The 15,166-nt window shown below is 39.6% G+C and overlaps 1 protein-coding gene across 4 annotated transcripts in view; it reads right to left on the bottom strand.

Moving 5' to 3' along the window:
• Positions 1-772: 772 nt before the first annotated feature.
• Positions 773-15,166, bottom strand: part of STAU2 (staufen double-stranded RNA binding protein 2) — a 154,869-nt gene continuing 140,475 nt past the window's right edge. For all 4 annotated transcript variants that reach the window (XM_072327340.1, XM_072327338.1, XM_072327342.1 and 1 more), the window contains 2 exons: positions 2,774-2,862; positions 773-1,931 (listed from right to left, as the gene is read on the bottom strand). In XM_072327340.1, coding sequence (XP_072183441.1) covers positions 1,838-1,931; positions 2,774-2,862 — 183 coding nt within the window. In that variant the 3' untranslated portion in view covers positions 773-1,837. The remainder of the gene's footprint in view (positions 1,932-2,773; positions 2,863-15,166) is intronic.

The following is a 15,166-nucleotide window of genomic DNA, read 5'->3' as shown; positions in this document are numbered from 1 at the left end:
CTCCTGCCCTGAGGATAGACTCATCAAGGAACCTGTTTGTCCTTTCTTTTGCTCTTGCTCCCCATGGGAGACAATGGTAATGCCATTTGTATTCTGCATACTGGAAGGTACTGCCACAGAACAGACTGAGCCTGTTTCTGAGCTCTTCTATCTGCTAAGATGGAGGAGGAACAGAATTTCTGCTCTTTTGGGCAGGGAAGGTATCACTGAGAAATACAGTGTGCAAGAGCTAAATATTATACTTTGCTACCTCAATAACTTGAGTCTGCCAGGGGCCAAACACCCCTGGAAACCTCCCAGTTCTGTGGAAACTGGCAGAGTCTGCTTGCTCCAGACTCTATTGCACATCAGAGAATCAGAACCTTGAGAAACTAGAGCTGAATCAATGCGGCTGTACCTTGCACCATTTCCTTACAGTGCTGCTTTCCTGAGTGAGTCAGCAGGGTTGTGATCCCTGGTTTACATGCTTCTGAAATCTTGTGCAATGTTGTCAGGACTGTTATGCAGTTGGCAGTTCCTTTATGTGTTTATTCCAAGTGGTTTGTAAAAATAAAATAGTTGTTTTGGACAAATAAGTGACATACATGCCAGGTTCACTGCTGTAACACAGTAGGTTTGTAGAAGGTGGTGATACAGGGAGGGGAAGATTGGACCCAGGTATTGGCATGGTAGCCAGTCCTTCATTTGTTCGTAATTGCTTTTTGTGCTGTTATTTCAACCCATTCTTTTAGCTGTCTACCTGCAAGTGGTAAAGAAAGAGACGACACTGTCATTGTGCACATGAACTGATGTGGTTTTACTGCATTTGGCCACACACTAAAATGGAATATGCTGGTACAGAGCGCACCCACAGGCCTTATCTCTGCTGCTGCTCCTTTCAAAAAGGAACAATCTCCACATCAACAGTTTTCCTTCCTTGGCTTGACAAGGTTGCAAATCCTACTTTTTGCTGTTGGTCAGAATGCAGAGATTAAAAACACTCAGTTGATGCAAACGGTGGGCTGATACAACACACAGATGGGGTGTAGATGTGCTTCACACAACAGAGAGCAGAACTGAAGGGGAACATCGCCTGGAGGCAAGACGCCTCTTTAATTGATAATGGCAAGGAAAATCAAATACCATATTTGCTTTTTCCCGGAGTATATTGAGATTGATCATAACTAACATCTGTTCATGTTAAGCAAATACTTCTCATGATTTAAACTTCTGTTTGCATACAACTCTGAGTAGTGCATCTTAAAGTCATACATATTCATATAGAATGAAGAATGCATAATGTCTGCATAAAAAGATAAGCCGTATGACTATATATGAAGACAACAACTACAATTCTCACAGCACTGTCATTGGTTAATTTTAAAATACCCAAGCATTATTTAAAAAACAGTAAGCTGAACTTAAAACTACACTACGAAAAACTGTATAACTGAAACAATGCTGACTGGTTTTCCTCAGTATTAATCAATTTTAATGTTTATCCTTTTTTTTTTTTTTTTCTTTTTTCTTATTTTTTTTTTCTATTTCTTTTTCTAACACTTTTGTTAATTAGTTGTTGTTGTTTTAACCTCCAGTAACACAATCAGATTTCTTCTGCCTCTGGGCAATTGAGTTATGCTCTGATCTCGAGTTCTAAGGGAAATGTTCAATTTTGGTTTTTTTTTTCCACAGTTGAATAAACAGTACCATGTATACTATCTCTTGTGTTAGAATAGTGTTGTCTTCACATAAGACTCAAATAATGGTATTAGTCATTCATTTCCTTGTACACATACACCCTATTGCGTGTTGACAGGTTTATAAGGATGCAGTGGCAGCCGTGGGTGCTGGGAAGCTCCTAGACGACAGCCTTTGAATCCTTGCAGTCCTGAGCAATGGTGCCTGAGTTAGTCTGTTTATTGTCTGCTTTCTCTCCCAGATGCTTGACTTGTCTGAAAGATTAATACATTAACAAGAGTGGTAAGGTCCAGGGTTGCACATCTTTAAGACATGTTTATTAGCAGATGGCACATGAGATTCAAAGGTCACTGTGGAAGGTAACATTTTAAAGTGAAACAACAATATTTATGTTCAAATACTATGCTGATGAGATCATATGGAAAATTGTTTCAGATTAAATTAGTTTATAAATAGCCACGATATATCTATTGAAGACTCTCAACGCCACTTTTAGTCTCCTTTCTCTTATTCTATCGTTCCCTAATTTATGTGGTAATACAAGACTTTATGTAAACATACTAACAGCAGGGAAAAAAAATCTGTACTGGATGGACAACACAACTTGGCTAAATATTCGAAAATCTAGTGTGAAACCTGTATCCATTGTCTGCTGCTTAAAGATAATATTCTGCTTAAGAGTTTTTAAGACCTGAAAGAATTTTTAACTTACTTTTATATTCTCTAGGGTAAAATTCGCCCTGCAGACATAGGAACTCACTGCAGACAACTATCCTAATTACAGGCAATATCACGTGCTACAATACATTGGAGAAAAATCATGTTATGCTACTTAAAGATAATCCAAACAATAAACAGAAAATCCTCTTCTTTAGGGTTTCCATAGGAAGATTGACTGTCTCATAGTTCATTAGTAAATATTATCAGTAATACTAAACCTGAAATCCTGTTTATCCTCTCAAACTGTCAAAAACTACGCAAATTCCAGCGGGAAGTTTTTGCGCAGGTCTAAAAGGGCAACTAAGCTCTTAATTAATATTTCTTATCTACAATGCCACACAGACATTAAAATGCAAAGGATTTAAATGGTACTTACTTTTCAAGTGATCCATTTTCAACTTTCAGAGTCCCTTCCACTGGATCCAGTCCTTGTTCTGAAAACTGTTTCAAGGCACTTAATGCTGCCTAAATAAAAAATGAATTGTTAAAAATCCACTGACACAACTGTGTTAATACCAAATGGAGGAGGATGTAATGTCGGTATCTTGAAGTCATCTATACTGCAGAGCTTGTAAAGAGGGTACAGAACAGTGCCATGACAAACAACTGTGTTTGTGGACAAGTTTGGAGATACCCTCCTCTTCCTGGGTGCATGAATGATTTCTGTATGTGTTAGCAAAAGCTGCACCATCTACATCAATAAAATGATATAAATTTAGGATTTTTGTCTCTCTGGCTAGAAAAGACTCTCCACCTTTCCCCTGTGCTTTCTTAAATTTCACACTTCCTGGAATTTCCTATGGAGCTTGCAGATCTTGTCTTGCAGATGACTGCAGAAGGTATAAGCAACAGGTAGATGGGCAGCAGGGCACTGCCAGCACCCCAAAGCTGGAACCTGAACAACACAGCAGACTGATGTCTCATACATTAGTGAACTGCACTAAACAGGGTAAGCCAACGTGGAACAACTATGAAGTATCGGAATAATTATCAATTTTTCGTTCACATTTTTCTGCATAATCACATTTTTTGTTGACAGAGTTCTCCCTCAGCTTCATGAGTCCTGCTTTAGTTCTGAGAAGCACATTGTTCTCCTTTCCTCTAGCTGCTTTGGCAACAGACAAATGATTTTTTCTAATTAATTTAGCAAAGGTTGATTATGAAACTCTCGGGCATCATGTGCCTCACTTCGAAAACACACCCAGAACAATAAAACAAATTAAGCCTCTCCTGTCTCGAAGGTGAAAGGCAAAGCAGAACTTTCTATTTAATCACTCCCACCTAATATGCATTAATCACACAGTAGAAAAAGAGGTGGCTTTCCACAGACACTGTCACCCAAGGTGACATTGCAAATACTGGAACTGACTGCAGGTTCTCTGGCACTGCTGTTCATGGTGAAGCCAGCAACTGCTGTTTAGAAAATTGGAAGTTTCTCTCTTTGTCATTGCTGGGATAGAAAGAATCAATTTCTCTATCTTCATTTCCCGTTCCTTTTGGACAGCAGAGGCTCTGTTAGAAACAGGAGCTGCCATTGTAATGAAGTACTAGATTTGCTCCCAAACTAATTCTTTGCCTGGATTCTCTCAACAGCTCCTTCCCTTGAAAGGTATGTTTATACAACTTAAATATTATCAGACAATGTGTATTTTGGCAAGATGAATAACAGTGCAAAAATTGCCAGGCTGCCCTAAACTAAAAGACCATGTATCCCAGATTTGTCTATAGTAATGAGGAGCTGCCAAAGCTTCAGAAGGCTGTACATGGTACTCCCACCCATAACGCATAAGGAGGAATTTTTTTGATGGTGAGTTTTCATGGTTTTTGTACTAGCATGCAAATAAAAAGCCAAACACTTCTTAAACATCAGACTATCGCTGTTACTTTCTTGTCCACTCTTCTTTCCTGTATGCTCTGTGCCCCTGTATCTGACATCTGTCTTGCTCTCTGCTCTCTACTCGTTCTTTCTTCCCATCTGTTCATATAATGATTCCCTTCATCTAAAATTATCTGCTGCCTACAAATTTCTATTACTTTTTCATGCCATGGCAGAGCCTTAGACCTTCACCTCAGACACAACTTCTCCCATTAAAGGATCTAACAGTTCCATCATCCTTCAGTATACTTCCTTTTCCCATTTATTCTAGTTTTCTTGACATTTGATATACTCGCATTTTCTTATGGGACACCTCTTTCTCTGCCACCTGACAGTGTCTGCCATTTCAGAAGTATATTCTCAGCTCCCATAGGTTCTGATCACCATCCACCTTTCCATTGTGGGTCTCAATTACACAGCTAAATCACTAAGTTTGTTTCAGTCAAACCAATTTTTCCCAGCAGCAACAAGGTTTTTCTTCTCTCAAGTTCTGTTTCTTCCAATAACCCAGTACCTTTCTACATCCTAATTTCTCCCATCTACTCCTCTCTGTGGGATTATTTCCAACACAATGCAAGCACTGCTCAGCAAGTGAGGGAGAGGCTAGAACTGGGATCTTGTGCTTCCCTACACAGGGTTGTTCTGTATTGTCTTTCAGTTGATCATGGGCTATCAACTACCAGCCACTAACAACTCAAGGGGTAAGGACTGGCACGCAAGAATCTCCTTTCTTCTCTTATCCATTTTTTTCCTGATTGACATCAACAAAGAACCAGATCTCATTTGTTCTTATCTATAGTAGCCCAGAGAACTTTACTAGGAGAGAAGGAAGCTGAGACATCTGCTCCTCCTACAGCTTTATTGCTATCCAATCTGCTTTTTTTTTTTTAATCTACCTTGTTTACTTTTTTTAATATCCATTCTTAGCTTCCTGGTCTGACGTGTGAACTGTAAACTTGTTGTGAAAGGATGGTTTGTTCAGGTTATTTGTTTGTACTGTGGCTTAGACTGAGAGGACCTGATCATAGCAATGAGCAGTGCCAAGTAATGCTTCATTCAAAATTAGATCACAAGGTAATCATGCAGGGTAGACTGATCTTGATAAGTGGTCACTGAAACCCTCAAATCATCAAAAGATTAACTGGACCAACCCAGTCTTCCTTTCTAGAATTGCTATGAATAAGCACATCTGTTACTCACTACTGTTCTACTCACAGAACTGGTTATTGCAAAGCAGTATCACACAAATTACAGAGCAGCCTTAATATCTGTTTTCCAGAAAAAAACTGCTTTGGAATGGCCTGGAGGAATACAAGCCACTGTCTCAAAGGGAAAGTCTTTTCCTCTTCTATCAAGAAGTATTATAATACACAATAATGAAATCCTCTGCCTGTAAGCATGGACCATTACTATATGGGTGTCAATGACGTAAATACAGAATAGTTCAAGGAAATATGTAAAATGAAGGTAATATTAGAGCTGAGTAAAGTACAAAATCCAAATCCTTATGCTTGCACTGTGGTACAATCCAATTCCTCTATTTCATCCTTCTTCAAACCATGCTCTTCCCTAATACAAATGCAATATAAAGGTGAAATCTCAGATATCGTGTATTATTAAAACCAAATTTTAAAAGAGTCAAGCAGCAGGAAAGCAATCATGTACTTGGTATTCCTGACTTTCCAGGCAGAAGTGCCAGGTGCTTGTGTGAGCACTGCTGAAGAGCCAGCCCCCTGCATCAATCCTCATTGATGGGTTTCCCACCTTTGCTGCTCTGGAAGTTGATGATCTTTTCAAAATCTCAGGCTTCTCACCATTGAGTCCTGACTCCCTGTCTTTTGCCTCATTCCCCCATCTTTCTCAAGCCAATCCAGTGCCCCTGGTCTTCCCTCATTAATAACAGCTAGATTTTAGACTTATTTAACAGCAGAAGAAAACACCTCTACTTCTCTACAAATCTCTCCCTACCTAGGCCTCTTCTTTTTCCTACTCCTATATGCTCTCCCATCCAGGATCTCCAGCTGCTCTCCTTCCCCAAGTCCTCCCAAACTCTTACAACTCACAGACCCTCTTTATCATCCAGTTTCCTAATGTATTCCAGGTTTACATGAAATTTGATTTCTTTTGCATGGAAAAACATCTTTCTCCCTCTAGGTCACCTGTGGAGGAAGTCTAACTATATATATCCTGACTTCTGCAACAACTTTCGTATTTTGGGAAAGTTCCTTTCATTTAAAAATATCTACTAGTGGGAGGTGACTGAAGAGCAGTAGACAACAGATAGAGTGAGATACTTTGGACCTTTATAGATATCTTTAATGCTTCTCCTTGCCCTGTAATACTCCTAGACAGGCATGAAGATGTTGGATTCAGGAAGGAAGCTGGTAGCTGAAGGCTGTGACCTGAATAATTAGCAGTGACACAGAACCCAAGTAAATGGCAGTGAAGAAGCGCTGCAAGCAGACACCAGGCTAATTTAATCTATGATTCAATTCTATTAGTCCCAACGGATTTACATGGCTTGGCTTAAATTTAACTTGTGAATGGCAGATAACTTAGGTGAAATGAAAAGGAAAGAAAAGAATGAAACATTTGACAGTGAATCTGGTGAACAATTTCCTCTTTTCAAGGCTCAACACTTCCCTGCATTGATATTTTTCTTACAATAGAGCATCTGCACAGATACAGAGAATTTTTTCTCTCCCCCAGAAGATTTTATAACTGTTTTGTGAGTGAAGCCCCATAGGTTACAGAACAGATGTCCTTACACATTTCTTGTATCACTTGTTTTCTATGTAGCTACAACAGTGCCAAAAATACGATGCCAACAGGATGCACCGCACTGCTAGCTGTTTGTCTTGGCTGCCATTTCCAGTATTACTGTGTGTGTGTATCAGGACAGGGATGGATGTTTCCAGTCATTTTTTAACTTTCCTCAAGTCAATTGGCAATTAGTAAATAGCATTCAAACTTGCAAATATTCTTCCTGTTTCTTACTCTGGGGATTAAGCATCTTGTAATGACAATCTAGTAACATTAGATCATACTTTTAGCTAGAACTGCAGACAGGCACTACACTAGCCCATGTGCATTTAAGCCCACATCCTCATGATAATTTTTTCCCATTTGTTTTAGAATAGTATGTACTTCGTGCTTTTCCCCTTAAATCCATATTGCATTTCAGATTGGTCCATGAAATTGAAAATGTTCATTTTGTTTTTTTTTCTGAATGAAGAAAGAGTCCACAGCAGGTAATAAAAGACAGAAGGGATAGGGGAGGTAGGAGAGGTAGAGGTGTTGTCCTCTACATCAAGGAAGGAATAGAGTATGAAGAGCTGTCCCTGAATGGCCACGAGCAAGTTGAAAGCCTATGGGTGAGAGTTAGAGACAGAGGCAACAAAGGGAGAGTTGTGCACGAGATCCACTACTGCCCACCCAACCTTCCTCCAGCTACAGAAAGCATCATGTTCACAGGCTCCTGTCCTGATGGGGGACTTCAACCACCCTGGTATCTGCTGGAAAAGTAGTATGGTTAGTTGTAGGCTATCCAGGAGGCTCCTGGAATGCATTGAGGTTATAAACTCCTGAGACAGGTAATAGACATTTCCACAAGGGGGGATGCAGTGCTGGACCTGTTGCTCACCAGTACAAGTGAACTTATTAGTGATGCCAGGATTGGAGGCTGCTTGAGCTGTAGTGACCATGCAATGGCAGAGTTCACAATCTCTAGAGATACTGAACAGGCAAAGAGTAAAATCAGGAAGCTTAGTTTTAGGAAGGTCAAATTCCAGCTTTTCAGGGAGTAAGTCAAGAAAATTGCCTGGGAATCTGTCCTCAGGGACAAAGGAGCAGAGCAGAACTGGCACATCTCTAAGGAAATCTGCTTGGGGCACAAGAGTCCTTCATCCCCAGGTGGAGGAAGTCAGGAAGGAAAGGTAGGAAACTGGCATGGCTGAACAGAGCCTGCTGGTCAAACTTGAAGACCATGAAGAAAATGCACAGGCAGTGGAAGCAGGGGCAGGTAACCTGGGAGGAGTACAGAGATCCTGCTATGCTATATACGGTTAGGGTAAGGACAGCCAAGGCCCAATTGGAACTGGACTTGGCAAAGGGTGCAAAGAAGGATAAGAAAGGCTTCTATGGGTACATCAGTTGGAAAAGTAAAGTCCAGGAGGGCACATCTCCTCTAGTGAGGAATACAGGTAGGAGAATAACAACAGATTGAGGCTGAGGTATTCAACCACTTTTTGCCTCAGACTTCACTAGTGACTATTCTACACACAGCCCTCAAGTGGATGGTTCAAAAGGAGGGAACTGGAGGAATAATGACCCTCCTGCTGTAAGTGAAGATCGTATTTGCTACCACTTGAGGAACCTGAATGCCCATAAATCTATAGGTCCTTATGAGATGCATCCCAGAGTCTTGAGGGAACTGGCTGATGTAGTCAACAAGCAACTCTTGATATTTGAAAAGTCATGGTGATTAGGTGAAGTCCCTGGTGTCCAGAAAAACGGTAATATAGTGCTCATTTTTAAGAAGGGTAGAAAGAGTGACCTGGTGAACTACCGCCTGTCAGCCACATTTCTTTGTTGATGAAGATCATGGAGTAGATCCTCCTGGAAGCTATACTAAGGTGCATGGAAGAGAGGGAGGTGATATGGGATAATCAGTATGGTTTCACCAAGGGCAGGTCCTGCCTGATCAACCTTTTTGCTTTTATGATGTTGTAACTGTGTCAGTGGACAAGGGAAAAGCCACTGATGTCATCTGTCTGGACTTTGGTAAGTCCTTTGACATGGTCCCCCAAAACATCCTTCTCTCCGAATTGGAAAGATATGAGTTTGATGGTTGGAGTACTTGATGGATGAGGAACTTGTTATTAGATTACATCCAGAGAGCGGTGGTCAGTGGCTCAATGTCCAGATGGAAATTGGTGACAAGTGGTGTCCCTCAGGAGTCAGTATGGGAACCAGTGCTCTTTAACATCTTCATCAATGACATGTACAGTGTGACTGAGTATACCCTTGGCAAGTTTGCAGATGACACCAAGCTGTGTGATGCATTTGACGTCTACAAAGGACAGGATGCCATCCAGAGAGATCTAGACAGGCTTGAGCAGTGGGCCCAGGTGAACCTCATGTGGCTCAACATATTCAAGTGGAAGGCCTTGCACCTAGCTTGTGGCAAACCCTGCTATCAGTACAAGCTGGGGGATGTAAGAATAGAACATAGCTCTGCCCAGAAGAACTTGGAGGTTCTGGTGTATGGCAAGCTGGACATGAGCCAGCAAAGTACCCTTGCAACCAAGAAAGTCAACTGTATCCTGGACTGCATCCAAAGAAGTGTGGTAAGTACAGTGAGGGTGGTGACCCTGCTTTTCCATTCTGTGCTGGTGAGACCTTACCTGGAGTACTGTGTTCTGATGTGGAGTCCTCAGTGCTGGAGAGATGTGGACTTGTTAAGAGTGCATCCAGAGGAAGGTCACAAAAATGATCCAAGGGATGGAACACCTTCCCTATGAGAATAGGCTTAGAGAGCCGGGGCTTCTCAGTCAGGAGATGTGAAAGCTCTGGGGAGACCTGATAGTGGCCTTTTGATACCTAAAGAGGTGCTTTAAGAAGGAAGGGGACAGGACAAGGGGAAATAAATAGTTTCAAACTAAAGGAGGGGAGATTTAGATTGTATATAAGGAAAAAGTTTTTTGCAATAAGGGTGGTTAGGCACTGGAACAACTTGCCCAGAAGGGTGATGGATAACTGGAGACAGTCAAGGTCAGGATGAGCAAACTAGTTTAACTGTCCCTGCTCACTGCAGGGGAGTTGGACCAGATGACCCTTAAAAGTCCCTTCCAAGTCAAACAATTCTATGGTTTTATGATTCTGTGACAAGATTTTACCATCTTAATAGGCGGGTCTGAGATCGAGGCTGAGTCTGCAAATGACTTGTGATCATGGTGTCTGTAAACCACATACCACATACATGAACAAGTATGAGTGTTTGCTTGAGAAAATGCTGGCATTCCGGTCAAAAAAACAAATGCATCAAAATCTAGTCCTTGATTACCCTTGCAAGTCAAAAGACTAGAAAACAGCTGAGTTGATGCATGAATCAATCCGCTCACAAGTATATTTACAAACACTCAGTGTTCATCTGCTTTGTAAGCTGAAAGAAATGGTGACCCCCAAAGCAGGAAGATTCTTCTCTCTGTGACTGCTGAGGCCTCAAAAGGCAATATCATTTGTGCAACAGCACTGCAGAAATCCTGTCTGCATCATTAATGATGTGCATTTCATGACTTTTCAATGTGTACCTTTAAATTTCACATTTAAAAGCAATTGGGAAAAAAAAAAACAAAAACAAAAAAACAACACAGCTGTTGAGGACAGTTTGAGGATGTAGTATTCCAAAGTTAGGCAACTATTAAACTCTGTGTGCATTTAAAAATATTGTTCTTGCTGATTATTTTTGCTTTCTCTTGATGAAGATAATTCTGACCAAGCTTCCACCTTTAACTTGTCCACATCCATAACTGCACACACAGGTGCATAAAGGGAAGATACATCTATATGTGTAGACTTACATACATGTGCATGAGGTAGCTAAGATTTGACTTCTTAACATCTTAATTTAATCCCCCTGGATTCAACAGGTTGGCAACATACAAGCCAAAATGAAATGAAGAGATGGTTATTGAAACAAATCAATTTTCCCAACAGCTTCTGTTCTAAATGATTTCACTGCACTGGAAGTGATCATTTCTGCTAGGAGTTCTCACTGCTTTCCTCACAATGCACTGTTCTCCCCAGTTGATTAGATTTCATGTGAACTAATGTTAACATCTGTTTAAAAATTAAAGTCAGAAAGGCTTTTCACACTGCACAATGTAAACCTTAATTAAATGACTTTAAGCCCTTTCCTCGCACCATTTATGATATGCATGAAAAACACAGTTATAATCTGATTAGCTCATGTAGTTTACATGGAAGCAGCATTTTCCAAACTGATTAATGTCTGCACAAATGAACAGTCACCTGATAGGCACTACAATTAAAGACACTGATTGCACCTGTCAAGAAAAGAAGGCTAGAGGATAGAAGGAATCCAGTATCTTTGAATTAAGAAGGAAGCTGCACAGACATAGCTTAGAATAAGTCCCATGCAGTAGTTAATGCTATCCCAAGGCAACTCATGCATTCACCACTTAAAATGACATACAATCAACGTAAAATCTGACCTTTCCAGCTTTCTGGGGGTAATCATAAAGTAAGGATTAACTGTTCTTGAACAAACTTTCCTACAGATTAGGCAGAGTTTCTATCAACAACAGCAACCATGTCGCCTTCATCAGCCTACTTTTATTGGACATGCGTATTCATGGTTTGAAACCCTCCATGCCTCTCAATATTACAAGAAGTGGATGGAGAGAAAAACCCTATTCAACAAGACATTTTATTTCTGCAGATCTTCAACATAGATTGTTGTAAAGGGTCTGCAAATAAAGGGATTGTAAGTAAAGGGACTAGCTGAGTCAAGAATCAGTTAGGAGCTGGTATATTCTACCATGTGAACTACCACACTAGGTAACCCATCACCATCCTTGGGACTATGAAATAATTTCAGAAGTAATGAATGGCAAAGCATTACCTTAAAAACCTATGAAACAGCAGCATGATTATCTGAGGTGAGACAGTTCTATTGTTTTAATGGTGATTCAAGAGTTTCTGGCCACAGGGAGAGAAAAACACATGAAAAGCACTTAATTATTAAAATAATGAAAAGGTATGGGATTTTTGTTTGCTTTTGTTTTGTTTTGTTTTTAATGAAGAGTACCTGATCAAACAATATGGAATGAGAAACTTAATATTAGCATAAGAGATTAGCCAACTTTCAATTCATTTTCACTCTCAGGTGAGAGTAAGAGATGAAGGGACAGCTGAAAGTTTTGTATGAGACTCGGAGAGGAAGTGTTCTTAAATCTGCATCTTCTCGGACTCCTTTCTCTTCACATATACTCTAAAGTGAGGAACAATATTTTCAAGTGGTAACAAAATGCTAACTTTTCATTACAATTGATGCTGGAAATCAGTTAATTAGTAATTCTTTCTGAACATCTCAGAAAAGCTTTCAGGTTCAGGGCTAGTATCTATTGAGTGAGTGTAAAAGTTTAGCCCAAGTATCAACAGTGCAATCCTAATCGAGCTCTTTTGTCAGGTCATTTCAGTACCTTTTCAGTCTTCATCTTATTGCATTTGTCTTTAAATTTCTTATTTTTCCTTCAACTGTTATAAAAGAAAGAATAAAGATGGAAAGAATAATGCATCATCACAACTTACTAATCGGCATAGTGCAAATGATTTAAATGTCCAAGCATTTACACTATATGCAAGAGAATTTCACCAGACAGCAATTAAAATTCAAATTAATCTTGCCTATAGCTTTGTGTCCTCAGCCAGAAGCTACTTAAGTACTACCTTTCAGAAGGAGGTAGACACTAAAGTAACAGAGGTTCTTTCAGCAATTACAGATGAGGGCATTTAGATGCTAGTGACTGGATGAACAGGTAGAGGTATATCACACAATCTAGGCAACACTCAAAAATGGTTGAGAAGCTGCAGACAAAAACTGCAAGAGATTTTAAGAAGAATGACTTTAAATCTACAACTGAAACCAGCAGAATGTATATCCTCAGGCAAAATGCTGCACCAGCGGGGAAGAAAGGCTATGAATCACTGTCTCTTTCACCACTGAAGGCTGGAAAATATCCTTGTCAGCTGCGTTCTCAGAATATATATATATATATATATATACATATATATAATTATTTATTTCTAGGCATTTCTATACATCCCTGTGTAGATTTGCAAGTCCAGTGTCATTAACCCTATGTGTGTAGCAGGAGAACGTGATTTCAAATAAGTGGACTGAGCTTCTTGGCTGTGTAAGATTTCATGGTGACTTCAAAAACACGGTGCAACAGACCATCCCCTTCACTAGTCTGATGGGCACAGTTCTGTACTGTTTCGTATCACTTCCTCAGTACTGAAACAAGGTAAAGACCCTGTCATTCTCCACTGGAAAATGGGCTCTGATGCATATTGTTAGTAACGTACAGGTAGCCGGAACTTGTCCCAATAAAATGAATGAGTTCTAAAGTGTATTTAAACAAGATATAAGCATTTACTCTTTTATTTAAGCAGTTTTCTTAGGCAAGTGCTGATTTAAACTCACTGAATGTTTTCTGTGAACTCTCAAATCCAATTCATATCAAAATTAATATACAACAAAATAATACAGAAATTGATATGTAAAAATTAGTATACAACAAAGATCTAAAGATCAGGTGTTACTCTGCTTGCTTCAGCATGGTTATACTTCCATGCAAAGTAAACTCTACCTGTAAAACGCAATCATTACTGTTTAAATGCTTTTCATCTCTACTTGCAAGTATGTTCCTCATAAGACAAAATGGCACCCTAGGATGAGAAGCAGTTTTATTACTCTTGTTTTTCTATATAAGGAAACTGAAAAAAAGCTTGCGCACAACCACAAATGTGGCTGGCCAAGGTCAGGCACTTTACTAGTTTGTGTGCATTTTATCATAGCCGAAGAGAGATGGGGAGATTCTGAGAAAAAGTATGCTACAATGGGGAAAAAAACCCACATGACTGTAATTCAAGTACCTCATCCCTTCCACTACCACACAGCAATATAATATTTTCATTAATATTAAACGCTTTTCACAACATAGCAGATTAAGAGACTCACTTCAAAGAGAAACAGGTGAGAGCCTCTAAAAAACCTGTTTGTTTCACTGAAATGGGTTTCTGTTGAAATGTTTTATCTTTCCTTCCAACATTTACAAAATAATTCTTCATTTTTGTTCTTTAACATTTGACACATTATTATTTTGGAAGACTGTACACTTTAATTTAAATATGGGAATGATTTCCTTAATATCAAATTCCTTGGTTGTGGCTGTTTTAAAATGAAAGAGTGTATGTTCAAGCCCATTAACGCAGATTATAAGTGTGTGTCAGTCTAAATACGACAAGAAACTTGACTTTGAAGACAAAAGCAGTAGATTACACTTAATACAGAGGGCTGTCCGTTGGCGCATTCAAGCAGCACATTAGAGCTTGAACAATGGGGTGTTTAGGGATCTGGATTCTTGCATAACAACATCTCCAGCAAAGTCCACATACTAAATTGCGTTCTATCTCTGTTTTAGTGTAACTCTATTCTTGCAGTCTACATACAGGCATTCAGAGAAGGACGCTTCCACCCTGAAAGCAGTAAGGACCAATCCCTCTCTTCATTCTCCAAGTCTCATTTTACAAGTGTGCGTGTATGTCCAACAAAGTACCAAATCTAGATTGACAGCTAAAAGTGTTATATTTAGCACAGATGGCATGTAATTAGAAATCTGAGTGTTTCCAAAAGGCAAAAGTTTTTTATTCTGATCTCAGTGTATTTTTATACCGCATTAACCAGTATTTTGCTCCTAATTGAAGTTGATTTAAGTGAGATCAGAGTCAGGCCCAAGAGCTACACGCTGAAATTCTCATCTGAAGCAGTTTGTAATGTAATTTTGTCCTTGCTAACTGTTGATGGCTTATCCTCATCCCATTTTAACCTACAACCATCAGCTCCTTTAATGGAAGTGCCTATAAAGATCTTCTCTAAAATATGCTTTTCCAGCACACTTAATGTCTTTTAATGTCTTTCCAATTAAATCCAGATGTGAAAAGCTTAAGGAACAGTTCTCAGGACTGAAAAAGATGACATAAATCTTGCAGCTGACAGAGATCCCACTGAGCTCAGTTGGGGAAACTCACAGAGGACTTCTTGTGGGCCAGAAAAGCTGCTGGGTATAAAGACAGATGTGTATACTC

The sequence above is a fragment of the Excalfactoria chinensis genome, chromosome 2 (assembly GCF_039878825.1).
Source record: "Excalfactoria chinensis isolate bCotChi1 chromosome 2, bCotChi1.hap2, whole genome shotgun sequence".
NCBI classification, from domain to species: domain Eukaryota; kingdom Metazoa; phylum Chordata; class Aves; order Galliformes; family Phasianidae; genus Excalfactoria; species Excalfactoria chinensis.
This window is presented reverse-complemented; position numbering and strand designations above follow the sequence as displayed.